At 36.4% G+C, this 14,365-nt stretch overlaps 1 protein-coding gene across 1 annotated transcript in view; it reads left to right on the top strand.

The window, feature by feature from the left end:
- Positions 1–128: 128 nt before the first annotated feature.
- The window catches only part of LOC112553201 (pre-mRNA-splicing factor ATP-dependent RNA helicase PRP16-like), a 36,432-nt gene continuing 22,195 nt past the window's right edge, over positions 129–14,365 (top strand). Inside the window, exons 1-19 of the mRNA XM_025220276.1 lie at positions 129–716; positions 1,449–1,672; positions 3,355–3,516; positions 3,955–4,132; positions 4,377–4,498; positions 6,804–7,021; positions 7,463–7,648; positions 7,934–8,089; positions 8,460–8,630; positions 9,444–9,524; positions 9,954–10,115; positions 10,382–10,528; positions 10,710–10,920; positions 11,557–11,619; positions 11,877–12,032; positions 12,490–12,590; positions 12,921–12,967; positions 13,222–13,384; positions 14,076–14,240. Coding sequence (XP_025076061.1) covers positions 409–716; positions 1,449–1,672; positions 3,355–3,516; positions 3,955–4,132; positions 4,377–4,498; positions 6,804–7,021; positions 7,463–7,648; positions 7,934–8,089; positions 8,460–8,630; positions 9,444–9,524; positions 9,954–10,115; positions 10,382–10,528; positions 10,710–10,920; positions 11,557–11,619; positions 11,877–12,032; positions 12,490–12,590; positions 12,921–12,967; positions 13,222–13,384; positions 14,076–14,240 — 3,021 coding nt within the window. The 5' untranslated portion in view covers positions 129–408. The remainder of the gene's footprint in view (positions 717–1,448; positions 1,673–3,354; positions 3,517–3,954; positions 4,133–4,376; positions 4,499–6,803; positions 7,022–7,462; positions 7,649–7,933; positions 8,090–8,459; positions 8,631–9,443; positions 9,525–9,953; positions 10,116–10,381; positions 10,529–10,709; positions 10,921–11,556; positions 11,620–11,876; positions 12,033–12,489; positions 12,591–12,920; positions 12,968–13,221; positions 13,385–14,075; positions 14,241–14,365) is intronic.

Below are 14,365 nucleotides of genomic sequence, written 5' to 3'. Positions count from 1 at the left end.
TAATAGCTAAAGCGAGATTTGTAGAAACTGTAATAATTTATGACATTAATTTTATTTTGCTTAATATTTATAAAAGGAGTAACTGTATTGAGTTCAGAGTAAACTTAAGCTAGCTTTGTTTACAGCTACTTTTGATTTTTCAACACCAAAGAGCTACTAAATGTAATCTAATAGACGCTATTCCTAACAATTGATTATGAAAAATTCTTATTGAAGTCATTTATTTGGTAGTTCGTCATCAGGGTGTTAGATTTTACGTAAGCAGCTGCGTATAATAGTAGTTTTTATGGAGTCATGTTTATTTCATCGTTCGGCATATCAGGGTCGAGCTATGATTATGATGGTGTGAGCAAGTGAGGCAGTATTAAGACAACATAGTTTTGTGTAGTTACTTGTATTTGCGTAAACATGGCTTCTCTGGACTTCGATGATGACCCTGGCCTACATCGTCTTGAGGGAGCAAGTGGTCAGGAGCAAGGTGGCCTTGTGATTATGAAGAAAAAACCTTTAGGCGATGGTCATTTGTTCAGAAAACCCGATGTACCTAAGGTCTCATTGCTTGGACTTGATAAACTTGCTGCGTCAAAAAGACAGTCCGATGTCACTGACGGCAGTGCAACGCCTAAGCGGTCGAAAGTATCTTCATACAAAAATGATGACGACGATGAAGTTGAAGAAGAGAAGGACAATAAAAATTTTTACAGCAGTAATGAGAGGTAAAGGGAAACTACTTTGTTGCTGAATCGCATGTTCCATTTAGTGAACGTTGTAAAGTGTAAATTTCATAACAACTTATGTGAAATATGTGAGAGGAACATATATTCTGCTTGTATCTTCTCATACTACTTATATACAACTTACACTATTGTTGTATTTGATGTTACTGCTAGTATTTCACACTCTTCACACCACAGTGATGTATATAGCATCTGAGTTAATGGTTAAAGATCATGTAGTATGTTTATTGCAAATCACAGTCACCCTGAAATAAGTGAGACAGCGAGACTGGCTTTGAGGTTAAGTGCATGTCTTGTTTCTGTGAATTTTACTGTAATGGTTACACTCTCTGCCATACAAATCTTTTCTTGCAGTTATTAAATATAGAACTTTTGACAAGAAAGGAAACATTTAGTTAAAACAACATGTTTTTTTTTCATGTTTTTGGACAGAAAAAAGGAGATCTTCTCATTGCAGATTTTTTTGCTATACATGTTTGAACTCAGTGTTGCTGGTTGTACAAAACCCCAGATGTACCCATTGATCTGTTACAATACTATTGTGCACCCTACCACCATTATTATTGCTATATACTGATATAAATGATACTGACTTCAGTGGCAGTCTGTATCTCACTTTCAATACCACATTATTCATAAGTTTGAATAAAAATTAATCACAGGAAATGGGGATTCTGTCTGATACTTTTTGTTCTTTTTTGACTTGCTCAGGCACTATCGACCACAAAGAATTGAAACACCCTCACATCCTGGAGGTGTCACTGCAGAAGCCAGAGAAAGGATGTCAAAACATCATCGTGATAGGGAGCGTGGTGTCTATGTGTCTTCAAAAGACAGAGACAGAGACAGAGAAAGAGATTACAAGAGGGATGGAGATAAACATCGTAATAGAGATAGAGACAGAGACAGAGACAGAGACTACAGGAGAAGTAGAGGTAAGCTATGAAAGGGGAAGCTGTTTGGATCTCTGTTTCCACTCCTGCTTGTGTCAGTTGCTATATTCTGGACATGGGGCCAGATGGCTTCTGTACCTTGTAAACCAGCAGTATACTATAGAGATGCTAGGTGATTTAAACTGGAGATCATTGCACAAGAGTAATGCTGGTTGGTTGGATTAATCATGCTGCAGCTACTTTATTTGTTGTGTATGTTTAGTTCTCTCTTTTCTTAGCGGTCTTGCTGTTCTGTGACTTCTGTCAGTTTTTGTCAATCACACTGATATCACCATTGATTATTTCCATGGTTGATCCGTCAAACATTTTCACCACTTATATTTCTGGACTGCTGACTGTTTGGTGAGACCAACTCTTAATCTTTCACGAAGTTATAGGTTGTCAGTCTTGGCAAACCATTTGGCAGCTTAATAACTGGAATTGTGATAAAATGCTTTAACTTAACAATAGACTTGCAATAAATTTGTTACTTATTTACTTTTTATTTCGTTTCTTTTTTTTTTTTGTGTCAAAAGCTTTCAACCTCCACTTCCCATGACTTAGTGCCAATAAACTGAAACATAACAGCTGGAGATTTTCTACTTCCATCAACACAGAAGTTTGCATTGTTTGCTTGTCTTCTTGATGTTAATAATTAAATTGGAAGCCAATTTGTGCTTTGGCCTTGTTCTAGAAGTTAAGGCAGGAGATTCATCTACAAGCAGTCCAGACATATATGTCTATGATTTTCCCAAACAGCTTACTACATGCTACATACTATTCTTCTAGTACATCAACATGTTTTAGTTTGTTGAGCCACAGGATGTTCAGTGGCATTAGGTTTTCTGTGATAGTAATTTTGTAACATTTAAGGAGATGCTCTTTCAGAACTGGTTCTTCTTCTTTCCTTGATGTAAATTTTACAGTAATGAGACTTGGTTGATCTTTTAAAGGTTTTTGAACTCTGCGGCAACAGATATTCTAGCTCCGTAAATAATGACCATAATATGCTGTCATTTCATCAGTCTTTAGGGTAGGATAAAAAAAAGGTACTAAAAGGTTTTAATTCAACACAGAAATTTTTTGACAATCCATATTTATAGATTACACAGTTCTCATAAACTAATTACATTCTCTGTCCTAATATAACACCAGTCAGTTTTTGTATAAAGATTAGGAACCAAGTACTTTATTATAGGGGTTTTTGGGAAGAACATTTGTGGCCACTATCTTGAATAGTGCTTCCACCCATCTAGAAACATCGTGTTTTCCACAGGCTGCTTGGCTAGTGACCTGCTGGAGCATAAATTCTTTGTCTCACTGGGAATACTGCCTGTGATGCTGCAGTTGGGCCAGATAGTATAGTTTTTTTTTCATCTTTACAATTTTTAAGAAACATTCAGAATCACACTATTATAAAAGAAGAACTCAGATTAATTTATGGTGTTTCAAAAACCTAATCTAGGTTTTGAAATACACTTAACCAAGATACTATCATTAATACCTGATTTTTTTGTATTTTTCCCCTTTTTCTGATAGTGGAGGGGCATAGGAACTTTGGATGGATAGTAGTAATATGGTTAACAACTTCTTGTTTAACAGGAGTATTTACTGATATTTCCAGTCTCCTTTAGATTTTCTTATATCGATTTTTTTAGTAAAGTTTCAAGTTCTTTTCATGACAGAAGGTAGTGAGAGGAAAAGTCATAGAAGGTATGATGAAAAAAGTTCTAGGAGCGGAGATAGATCTGAACGAAAAGATTCAGAACGAGGCTCTAGGGACTGGGAGGAAACTCCAAACCGAATATCAAGGGAAGAAATAACCACACCTAAGCTTGGAATTAAAGGTAAGTGCTTCTGTTATGAATCTGGATTATCCATAGATGACTAAATGGAACTGGATTTCATTCAAAAATAAAAAATATATTAGGTGTTGCATATTATTACTATACAACAGTGAGTTGGATGAGTTGGATATCTAGCTCATTCTCAACAATAAAATTCGTTGAGATATCTGTATCTCAAGCCTCTTTGAGATGCAGGATAAAAAAGTTATAAGTATGCAGTGCATCATTTTCAGAACTAGAGTAACATGCAAGAGAGCTAGCATTATTTAAAAAAAAAAAAAAAGAGTTCATATAATGTTATCATTTTCAAAGTTAAGCCATGGAGAGTTTTGTGATTTATTTTTGTAATAAACCATAAGTTTGTTGGACTGATCTGAGACAAATGAAGCTGTGGTTTATTTCTACAATGTAGTCTTTATTGTTGTAATTCAATTTTAGACACACCATCGAGATCCTCTTGGGATGAAGATGATGTTACTCCTCCAAAGAAATCTAGCTGGGATCTTCCAACACCCCTAAGACCAGATGAAGAAAAAGATAACTGGAGTGATCGTAGCTCTGACAGTCGTCATTCAACACGGGATAAAGACTCTGTGCGATCTCAGTTTAGTGATAGGTGAGTGGTTTTATTTTTGGTATTTATAATGGAAAAATTATGTTTGATGTGTACAAATTAAATTTAGTAATGAATGCTAAGGTTGTAAAAAAGTGAGAATAGCTGCATTAAAATTGAAAAAGAAAAGTTGTGTTAAGCATCTGTTCAGCTTGAAAGCACTGATAAAAATATGTTAATTTTTTTAATACAATTTTTGAAAGGGATATATTCTGCATTGTATTCTTTTCATTGTCTTATTTGCCAGAAGATCCAGGACAAGGAAACAAAATGATTACACACCACAGGCTACTCCAACCTACAAGTACAATGAATGGATGAACAACAGAAAGAAAATACTATACACACCTAAGGACCCCTTAGATAAAGGTATGCTTCTTGTTTTATATTTATAGCATAAACTATATGTTGAGATGTTTTTTGCAATTTTCCTTACTATTTGCAAGGCTAAAAGAGTGTTTGTTCTTTATTTCAATTTCTGTTAAAATAGATAATAGAAAATGTTCATGAAACAGGTGATTGCTTCACAGATTTATCCCAGTTGTCTTCATTAAATTTACCATACTGTCACCTGCACTCTACAGCGCCTTTCAGACGAGGAACATAAATAAATCAAAACACAGACAACAATTTAAAATTTAAAAATATAATGTAATTTAAAAATCAAAATGAGAAACACAACACAAAACAATTCCTAATTCCCCAACCCCACATTCGAACACACGTTTCTTCCAACAGTTTCAAAAGTATTCACTCTTCTTGCACAGTTCCTCTCAAAGTCTCACTTGAAACAGCACAACGTTTCTGCTTCTAACATACACCATATATCCACATGAAAAGTACACAAAGTTTCCACTTCTTCTTGAAGTTATATCCCAACGAAAATCCACAGTAAAATCTCAACAGGTTCACTGCTAACAAAAGTACAAACAAATATGGTACTTCAAGTCGGTTCAGGACTTGTACACACAATCCAAGTCTGGTCAGGACTTGTACACACAATCCAAGTCTGGTCAGGACTTGTACACACAATCCAAGTCTGGTCAGGACTTGTACACACAATCCAAGTCTGGTCAGGACTTGTACACACACAATCCAAGTCTGGTCAGGACTTGTACACACACAATCCAAGTCTGGTCAGGACTTGTACACACACAATCCAAGTCTGGTCAGGACTTGTACACACACAATCCAAGTCTGGTCAGGACTTGTACAACAAAATACAAATCTGGTCAGGATTTGTACAACAACACCAAGTCCGTCAAGACTGGTTACAACAAAAACCGTCCGCTCCGGACGCACTGACAACACCAAAGAAGACTGTCCCTTCTCCCCGCTCCCGTCAAGGAAAAACCCCAATCAAACCACACACATCCAACACACTATCACCCTCTTTCCTTTGTTCAAAGTAACCACCAAACAACCTATCAACAGAACTTAATTACACAAAGACCGGCCGGCATCCTGCATGCCTCAGACTGTTGACACTAACAGCCCTAGTGATAGCTGTCTTTACCACCTCACTCGAACAATTACTTTTACTAATTAAAAAAATTATTTAAAAAAAAAATACATATCAGGAGGTTTGTGACACATACATACTAGTAGGAACTTAGGGGCTACAGCTGGTCTTTAACCAAATGAATTACTTCCCCTGTGAGGTTATGATTTCTAGCTGCTAGGGGTTCCATGGTACCAGGTGCGTCTGAAACTATGGCGGATGTCTGAGGGGGCATGAATGTTTTTTGTGTAGAAAGTAGAATGTCTGGTTGAATAATTGAACATATAGGCTTTCTCCTTGTTCATATGTATAGCGCTGTCTGATGAGCATCTAATTGTGTACTGGGGAATAGTCTAGAGCAGCGGTTCTCAATCTGTGGGGTGCGCCCCCCTTGGGGGGTGCGACGTGCTTACAAGGGGGTCGCGAAGGTGGTCATTTTTTTTAAGTTTCTTATACCGGTGTTAGTGAAATTAGCTTACATTGCTGGCTAATTGGGGCGCTCGGACGTACCTTTGTTCGTCAGGGGGGTCGTTACAAGTAAAACGTTGAGAACCGCTGGTCTAGAGTCTAATGTGAATCTCGTTTCTGTGAATCTGTGAAGCACAGACTTGTCAATCTTTATTTCTAATCAAAATGTTACTGAAAAAAGAATGAGGGACAAATCTTTACCAAATGTAACAAAAAGTAACATGAAAGAAAAAAAATATAACTTTTACTGTGATTTGGGATGGATTTGATAGGCAAAATCATGAAAATGCTTGACAGTCCATCCAGACAACTAATCGCACACAACTATCCATTAATCATTTAACCATGTGAGCGAAGAGTGTCATGTGCAGACTATGCCCACTCTTTACCCAGACAGCCATTCACTCTCTGAAGGGTGGAGGTACTGATTGCTTTTAGTGAGCAGGACATTTGACTCACATTGACCAGGGAGCAGTAATTCATTTGGTTAAATAGAAGTTGTATCTTCTAATGTTTTATTAGTTGGGTCATCTGGTAAGTATCAAAGAAAGAGAATTTACAAGAAAAATATTATTTCTGGAGGGTAAGGGGGATGGGGCGCAGGAGGAGATTTGAAGAAAGGAAGAAAAAAAGGTATTAGGATTGCCTATTTTCTGTTCCATTGTTCGATGTTAAGATATTAGTTTTATGAGTACTGTTTTTCAGAAAAAGAGAACATAGATGAAATGTCGGAAGAAGAACGTTTGCAGTGGGAAGAAGAGCAGAAGCGCTTAGATCGTGAGTGGTACAGCATGGATCAGGGCTATGATGATACAAACAATCCCTTTGCTGGCACATCGGAGGCCTACACGAAGAAGAAGGAAGAAGAGTTCGAACAGAAAAAAAAGAAACGCATGAGTGCCCAGCAAAGACAGATCAATAAGGTTTGGTCTATTCTGCACATTTTGGCCTATACTTTATCTGAAAGCTACAAAAACCTGACAGCATGGGTTAAATTTTTATGCACTTTTGTAAAGATGATGATAGTGCAGAATATACAGAATAACTGACTTGTTGAGCTGTCTCACATTCAATTACACAAACATTCCTCTCTCATAGACTGCTTATGGGAACAAAATTTCTATTCCTGTTACATTTTAATTTCATGCTATTTTGTATGCTTTTATGTTATTTTGAAAGATAAATGACTTAGGCATTAGTAGTTTGTGTAAATCTTATTGATGTTCTCTTGTAAAGTGTTTGTCTTTAAATATTAATTAATGACAGAAATTTGTAAAAATCAATCTAGTAAACTCCTAAGCTTTGAATGGGTGCCTGGGTGGATTTATTGTAGTATTTTACTAAGTTTTTCATTGCATGTGCAGGATAATGAAATGTGGGAGACCAATCGCATGGTCCGGAGTGGCGTTGTTGCAAAGACCAACTTTGATGATGATTTTGATGATGACAATGTGGCCAGAGTCCACTTGCTTGTCCACAACATTGTTCCTCCCTTTCTGGATGGTCGGATTGTCTTCACTAAACAGCCAGAACCCATTGTTCCAATTAAGGTACATGTACTGCCAAAACTGTTAACTTATTTTTTCCATTGTCATATTCTTACTAAACAAGTGGCGCGTCACTAACAGGAATCACTTCCATGTAGCTTATGGCACAATGAATAAAATGTTTTGAGGTTGAATAAAATATTTTGATGTTAAGTAAAAGGTATTGATGTTGAATAATGAACATAAAATGATATGAGCTAAAAAGTTTTCATTGAGCTGCTGCTGGTTACATATGCTGAATAGGCTTAATGATTTGGACCTTCTTCATCACTTGTACTGTATCCCCAGGATCCCACGTCGGACATGGCCATAGTTTCAAGAAAGGGTAGTGCAGCAGTGCGGGTGCACCGAGAGCAGGCAGAGAGAAAAAAGGCCCAGTCCAAACACTGGGAGCTAGCAGGAACACGCTTGGGAAACCTGCTAGGTGTGAAAAAGACTGATGAGGTATGTATAAGGTGTAGACAAGTGGAGTGTTTGCTTGCATATACCTATGCATACTTAATTGCTGCTGATTTTCAATATGAACCTTATTTGTGTTAGCTTTTTCAAGATATCTGGAGCAGAAATCTGTCTTTCACAAGAAGATAATTTATATTTTGTCTTAAAGAGAGAGGCTAGTTTCTGCTGTAAATTTATTGTTACTAAGGTTGGAAGAACTTTTTATTGAGAAATCAGCATAACCACAGTGAACAAAGTCTTTGAGAGAAAAGTAAATGAAGTGATTCGGAAAACTAACTCATCTCACTCTTCCAGAGAGAAGAAAAGCAGTTTGATATCAAAAGAGGTTATTGTATCGCATAAACTGTTTGCTTAGACTTCAGTATTTCCTTCACCAGGAAGACACAGAAGAGATGAAGATTTGAAAAAGGAGCAAAGGTTCTCTGAAGTGATGTCAGAGAAGACGGAAGCTGTGAGTGAGTTTGCTAAGCGTCGGTCCTTAACTCAGCAGCGTCAGTACCTACCTATCTTTGCTGTCAGAAATGAGGTGAGTCAGGGCAGTGATAGTGACAGTTGCAAAACTTTTATTTATTCAAAAATAACAGACTGCCACAAGCACAAAAAAATGTATGCCTAAAGAGCTTTGGGAAAGTTTTCAACAATTAAAAGAGATTAAAAAAAAAATGTAATAGTTGAACATTTCAATAGTTTTATTTAAAATGCATATAATCTGTTGTAAATTTGCATTTTTTATTGCCAAGTTAATAGGAAATAATTTGCTTTTATTCTATTTAGTGTTAAATAAGTAAAAAAAAAAAAAAAGTGTTTTGTAGCTGTGGAGTCTGGCTTGAAGAATGACCTGGAAGAAAAACTGAATTTTCAGTCTTATACTTTACTTTCATCCCTTATTGTCTTAAAATACTATTGGTTAATTCATTCAGTATAGGCATATTGATACAATTGAGCTGGAGCTATGAAGGCTTTTACATTTGCAGGTGCGAACTGTATAGAAAGAATAGATCAAAGTAAAGAATAAGGGAGCTCCACTCTTGGACTGGGTTTAGGGGATTGATCTTAATCCAGATCTGTACAGTGTGCAGATATAATTTTTTGGTGATCTATCTGCTGCTTAAAAATTATTTGCTTCTCTTTTGATAACTAAGGAGAAATTTAAAAAAAAAACTTTGAATATTCTGATCACTAACTCAATGGAAATTTTAGCATTTGTTATCTGGATCTAACAGCTATATCCTACTTTGTTATTTGATATCAGAGATGCATTAAGTAGTAATTGAACAAGCTAAGACAGTGGAATTTACTGGTAATTATTTATTTATAGAAGCTTAATTATGCTTTTCAGCTACTGAGTATTATCAGAGACAACAACATCATTGTAATTGTTGGAGAGACGGGTTCAGGAAAAACTACGCAGCTTACACAGGTGAGAGAGCATCTTAGAAATTTTAAAAATCTTTAATTATGTACATTTGCACATTTCTTTGCACAGAGCCATATGATTGTACAACCTTTGAAAAATTTTTACTCTTTCTTAGTCACTGAGTAATAATAACTATAAGTGTACTTGCATTGCACAGCATCACGACCAAGATAGGTTCACATAACAAATGGTATTGCAAAAGTAGTTCAGGAATAATTAGTTCTGCAATCCTTATGTGCTATTTCACCATTGGAAGTTATCTCCCTTTTCCTTCAATAGCATTTTTCATTATTGTGACTCATATTGCTGTTTGAAAAAGTCAGTAACTTTTGATTATCTGCTGATGTCTTATGTACAGTATTAAGTATTTGTTAATATGATACCACCATGCATTCAACAAGCACTTTCTCAACTGCCTTTCTGTTTGAATAGTATCTTCATGAAGATGGCTACACCAAATATGGGATGGTCGGCTGCACCCAGCCTCGTCGTGTGGCAGCCATGTCAGTGGCCAAGCGTGTGTCAGAGGAAATGAATGTAAACCTTGGGGAAGAAGTTGGCTATGCTATTCGATTTGAGGATTGTACCTCAGAGGTAAGAAAAATATGTAAAAGAACTTAAAGTCTCTTTTAGAAAATATTTTAGTGAGTCGCAATTAGTACACAAAAGCTACTGAATTTATGTTGTCAGTAGCCAGTATAGAACAGTAGCCAGGCATGTGAGAACCACAAGCTATATGTATATAAAACTTATGGTACTCCTATCACATGTCTGCTATGGCCTTCCTGGTATAGTTAATAGAAGCTTCAAACTGACTCTGTGGGTGGTTTTATAAGATCTCTTGCTTGATTCTTTTGTAGAAAACAGTTATCAAGTACATGACTGATGGAATCTTGCTACGAGAGAGTCTGCGAGAGTCTGATTTAGACAACTATAGTGCCATCATCATGGATGAGGCTCACGAGCGTTCCCTCAACACGGATGTACTTTTTGGCCTGCTCAGAAATGTGGGTCATTCATTACAAGAGGCTAAGAGAAAGAAATAAAAAGAGAGAGAGAGATGCTTTGAGACTTTACAACCTTAACGTCATTGGCTTAGTCATTATGACATGGAGGTTTTAAGAAAGAGAGATAGTTGGAAGGAAATCTGCGATAAAGACCACTTATTTCTTTGAAATTTCTTTGTAGGTTGTTGCACGAAGGCTGGACCTTAAGCTGATCGTGACCTCAGCAACCATGGATGCAACTAAATTTGCCACATTCTTTGGTAATGTTCCCATTTTCACCATCCCCGGTCGGACGTTTCCTGTTGATGTGCTGTATGCCAAAAACCCAGTGGAGGACTACGTGGAGGCAGCAGTCAAACAAGCTCTACAGATTCACTTGCAAGGCCAAGAAGGTTAGCACAATCTTTTATTTGAGGAAGAAGCCACCTCATTTCTTTATGGATCTAAACAGTGTGCATATTTATGTAAAAGTATATTGTTTACTGTAAGCTTTTGTGTACCTGTCACTGTGCATCATGTTGAGAACACACTGGGTTCCCCGAGAGGATGTTCATTTCCATTTATCTCTTTTATTATTATAATACAACAGATCAGTTTACTAACCTAAGCAGCATTATGTTGTGTAATGGTGAAATTACTCATAAGCAGTGGAAAAAGGAGAAGGTGGATTGTTAGGGGTTAGAGCACCAGAGTTTGAAGTCAGAGGCACACACACTGACCAGTTTGATATTTGTGTGTGCAGCTTGTTTTTCCCAATAAATCCAACTATACCATAGAATGATAGGTAAAAAGAAAGGTAGTGTTGGAGAGGAGATGGGCAATGCCCTCACCAAAAAGCTTACACTTAAATAAGGGCAGTCTCTAATACCTCACCTCCCAATGACCCGTTGGTTAGGTTAGTATGTTTACTCTTTCAGTGGAGAAGAGTCATGCATTATACAACAATTTGCTGAACTGAAAGTAGAATATGTAGCTTGAGTAACAGTCAAACCATATACACAATTATGATTTGATCCCTTTTAATGCAGGAGACTTGCTGATTTTCATGCCTGGGCAAGAAGACATCGAGGTTACATGTGAACTTATATCAGGTAATAAAGCTTGTTGAAGGTACATTAGTTTTCTAACTATACTTTAAGTGAAATTTGTATCAGATGCTTTGCTAGGAGATCTATAAATGTCTGCTCTCAGTTGTTCCTTATAATATATATTATTTACAAAAGTCTTAGATATGCTTTCATTTTGTCTAATAATGGTTTAAATGTCTTTGAAGTTTTAGTCTTAATCTTTATCATCAAGCCAATCTGCTTGTTGTGAACAGATGCTGTATATAGTTAATATGTGTCAGAGCGCCTAGACGAACTGGATGAGGCGCCACCATTGGCTATACTTCCCATCTACTCTCAGCTTCCCAGTGACTTGCAGGCCAAGATCTTCCAGAAAGCTCCAGATGGTATCAGAAAATGTGTGGTGGCCACAAATATTGCAGAAACATCTCTTACAGGCATGTTTTTTATTTTTTTTTTTTTACATTGTAAAGGTCTGATTTTTGATAACTGATTTGTTTTCATGTGCATGTGGGGATAGCACAGTTACAGAACATGTCAGCAATGAAAGAAAAAAAGGATTTTAAAATTTCCTTTCAAAAATATAAACTTGGCTTTATTGTGTTTTTTCTTTGATGTTGACTAAAGACTTTATTCCACACTCCACATGCAGAACATATGATTGTGCTTTGGTATCACTGAATACACCAACAAACACAGCTCATCATTTAATACTTGCATTGCAATGAATGAACCCAAGAGATTGACAAAATTTCTTCTGGAAAGAGGCTGTGCTGATAGTGAGATCCTGAGTAAAAAAATCACTCTGAAATAGCTGTTTTAGATTAGAGGTGCAGGAATAGTTGGCTGAGTGAGATGGATAGAATCTATTTCAATGTTTTATTTTCATTTCAGTGGATGGAATCCAGTTTGTAATTGATTCTGGTTACTGTAAATTGAAAGTTTTCAATCCAAAAATTGGTATGGATGCTTTGCAGATATTTCCAATTAGCCAGGTATGTCACACACACACACTCGCTCTTTATCCACCTAGTGCTTGTGGATCTTTTTCATATGTACACATATCCAACATCACACATTCTTTTAAATGCACTGTACTCTTTTTATTATTTTTATTGTTTTTGCACATTTATAAACGAGGACTGTTTAGTTTAAATTGAACAAAAAAAGAGAAAGAGTTATAAAATGGGTCTAGGTAAAAGTATTCTTGATAAACTTGAAGATCTACATGTGAAAAAATCCAACATTTACCTCCCCTCCCCAACATACATTCACAAATTTTGTAAATTTTTCCTGCAAATGACACTGGCGTTACTATTTGTCAGGCAAATGCTAATCAGCGATCTGGAAGAGCAGGCAGGACAGGACCTGGGTAAGTAGCAGCAGATGAATTACCTGTGTCACAAGTCCATGGTATGATCCAGCACAGTAACAAAGTAGTACATGAGCTTTGTATTTTTAACTTAAAATGTGGTTTCATTGTTGTCATCATTATTTTCTTGGTGTGATCACCAATAAATGTAGTCTCAGCAACCTTCTTTTTTTTCTAAATGTATTTTGTACTTTTATTTCATCTGTCAGTTAATATATATATATTTCATATTATCAAATTTTTTGATTGCACAGTCAGGCTTATCGGCTGTATACACACCGTCAGTACAAAGATGAGTTGCTGACAACAACGGTGCCTGAAATCCAAAGAACAAACTTGGCAAATGTTGTTCTCCTTCTTAAATCGCTTGGTGTTGTTGACCTGTTGTCATTTCATTTCATGGATCCACCTCCACAGGTAAAGAAGAAAGAATTCTTGATTCATTATTCTGCATTTTTTGGAATAATTTTAAAGAGAGAAATGTAAATGAAGTAGTAATGTGAATCAATACTATAATAATAATAATTTTGTGTACTTGTATCGTGCAGCATCACGACCAAGATAGGTCACACTCTCTGTGCTGACTAATAATAATAAAAAGGAACATTTGAACATTAGGTAACACACAATAGACAATGAGATATGTACAGGCATACTGAACAACATAAAGATGAAGTACAAGAGTAGAATGTAATGCATGGATAAAGATATAAAGGGATATAGGGACTGTAAATGATGTAGAGATGGAGTAGTTACATAATGGTGCATATAACAGACAGTATTGCAATAGGAATTCAGGATAGTAATTCAGCAATGGTTCTCAGTGAACAAATATGTTTTCAGAGAGCGTTTGAATGTAGCCTTCGAGTCAGAGTGGCAAATGTGACGTAGAAGAGAGTATTACTGCAAGATACTAGAACTGTCATAAGAAAAAACTTTTTTACAAAGTCTCTTACATTTATTTCTGAACTGAATTTCTGACCACACAACCTCTGTCAGCATACATAAAGCAGTGATTATAAAATGTTGACTTCTGTCCTTGTAAATTCGATGTTTGTAGGGCTCCATTGAAGTGATCCATTAATTCATAGGTAATCTTCATTTTTAGGACAACATTATGAACTCGATGTATCAGCTTTGGGTATTGGGAGCCTTAGACAACACTGGAGCATTGACACCTCTTGGACGCAGCATGGTTGAGTTTCCGCTGGACCCTGCTCTTTCCAAAATGCTTATAGTATCTGTGGATATGGGCTGCAGCGCAGATGTGCTGGTAAGTGTTCACAACTTCTGTGTTGTTGGGAACATATCTTTTAATAATCTTTTGGTAATAATAATAACAGCACAAAAACCACTTATATAGTGCATTTCTTACTACGCAGTGAGCTTAATGGGCTT

This window comes from Pomacea canaliculata, linkage group LG12 (assembly GCF_003073045.1).
Source record: "Pomacea canaliculata isolate SZHN2017 linkage group LG12, ASM307304v1, whole genome shotgun sequence".
Taxonomy (NCBI): Eukaryota; Metazoa; Mollusca; class Gastropoda; order Architaenioglossa; family Ampullariidae; genus Pomacea; species Pomacea canaliculata.
This window is presented reverse-complemented; position numbering and strand designations above follow the sequence as displayed.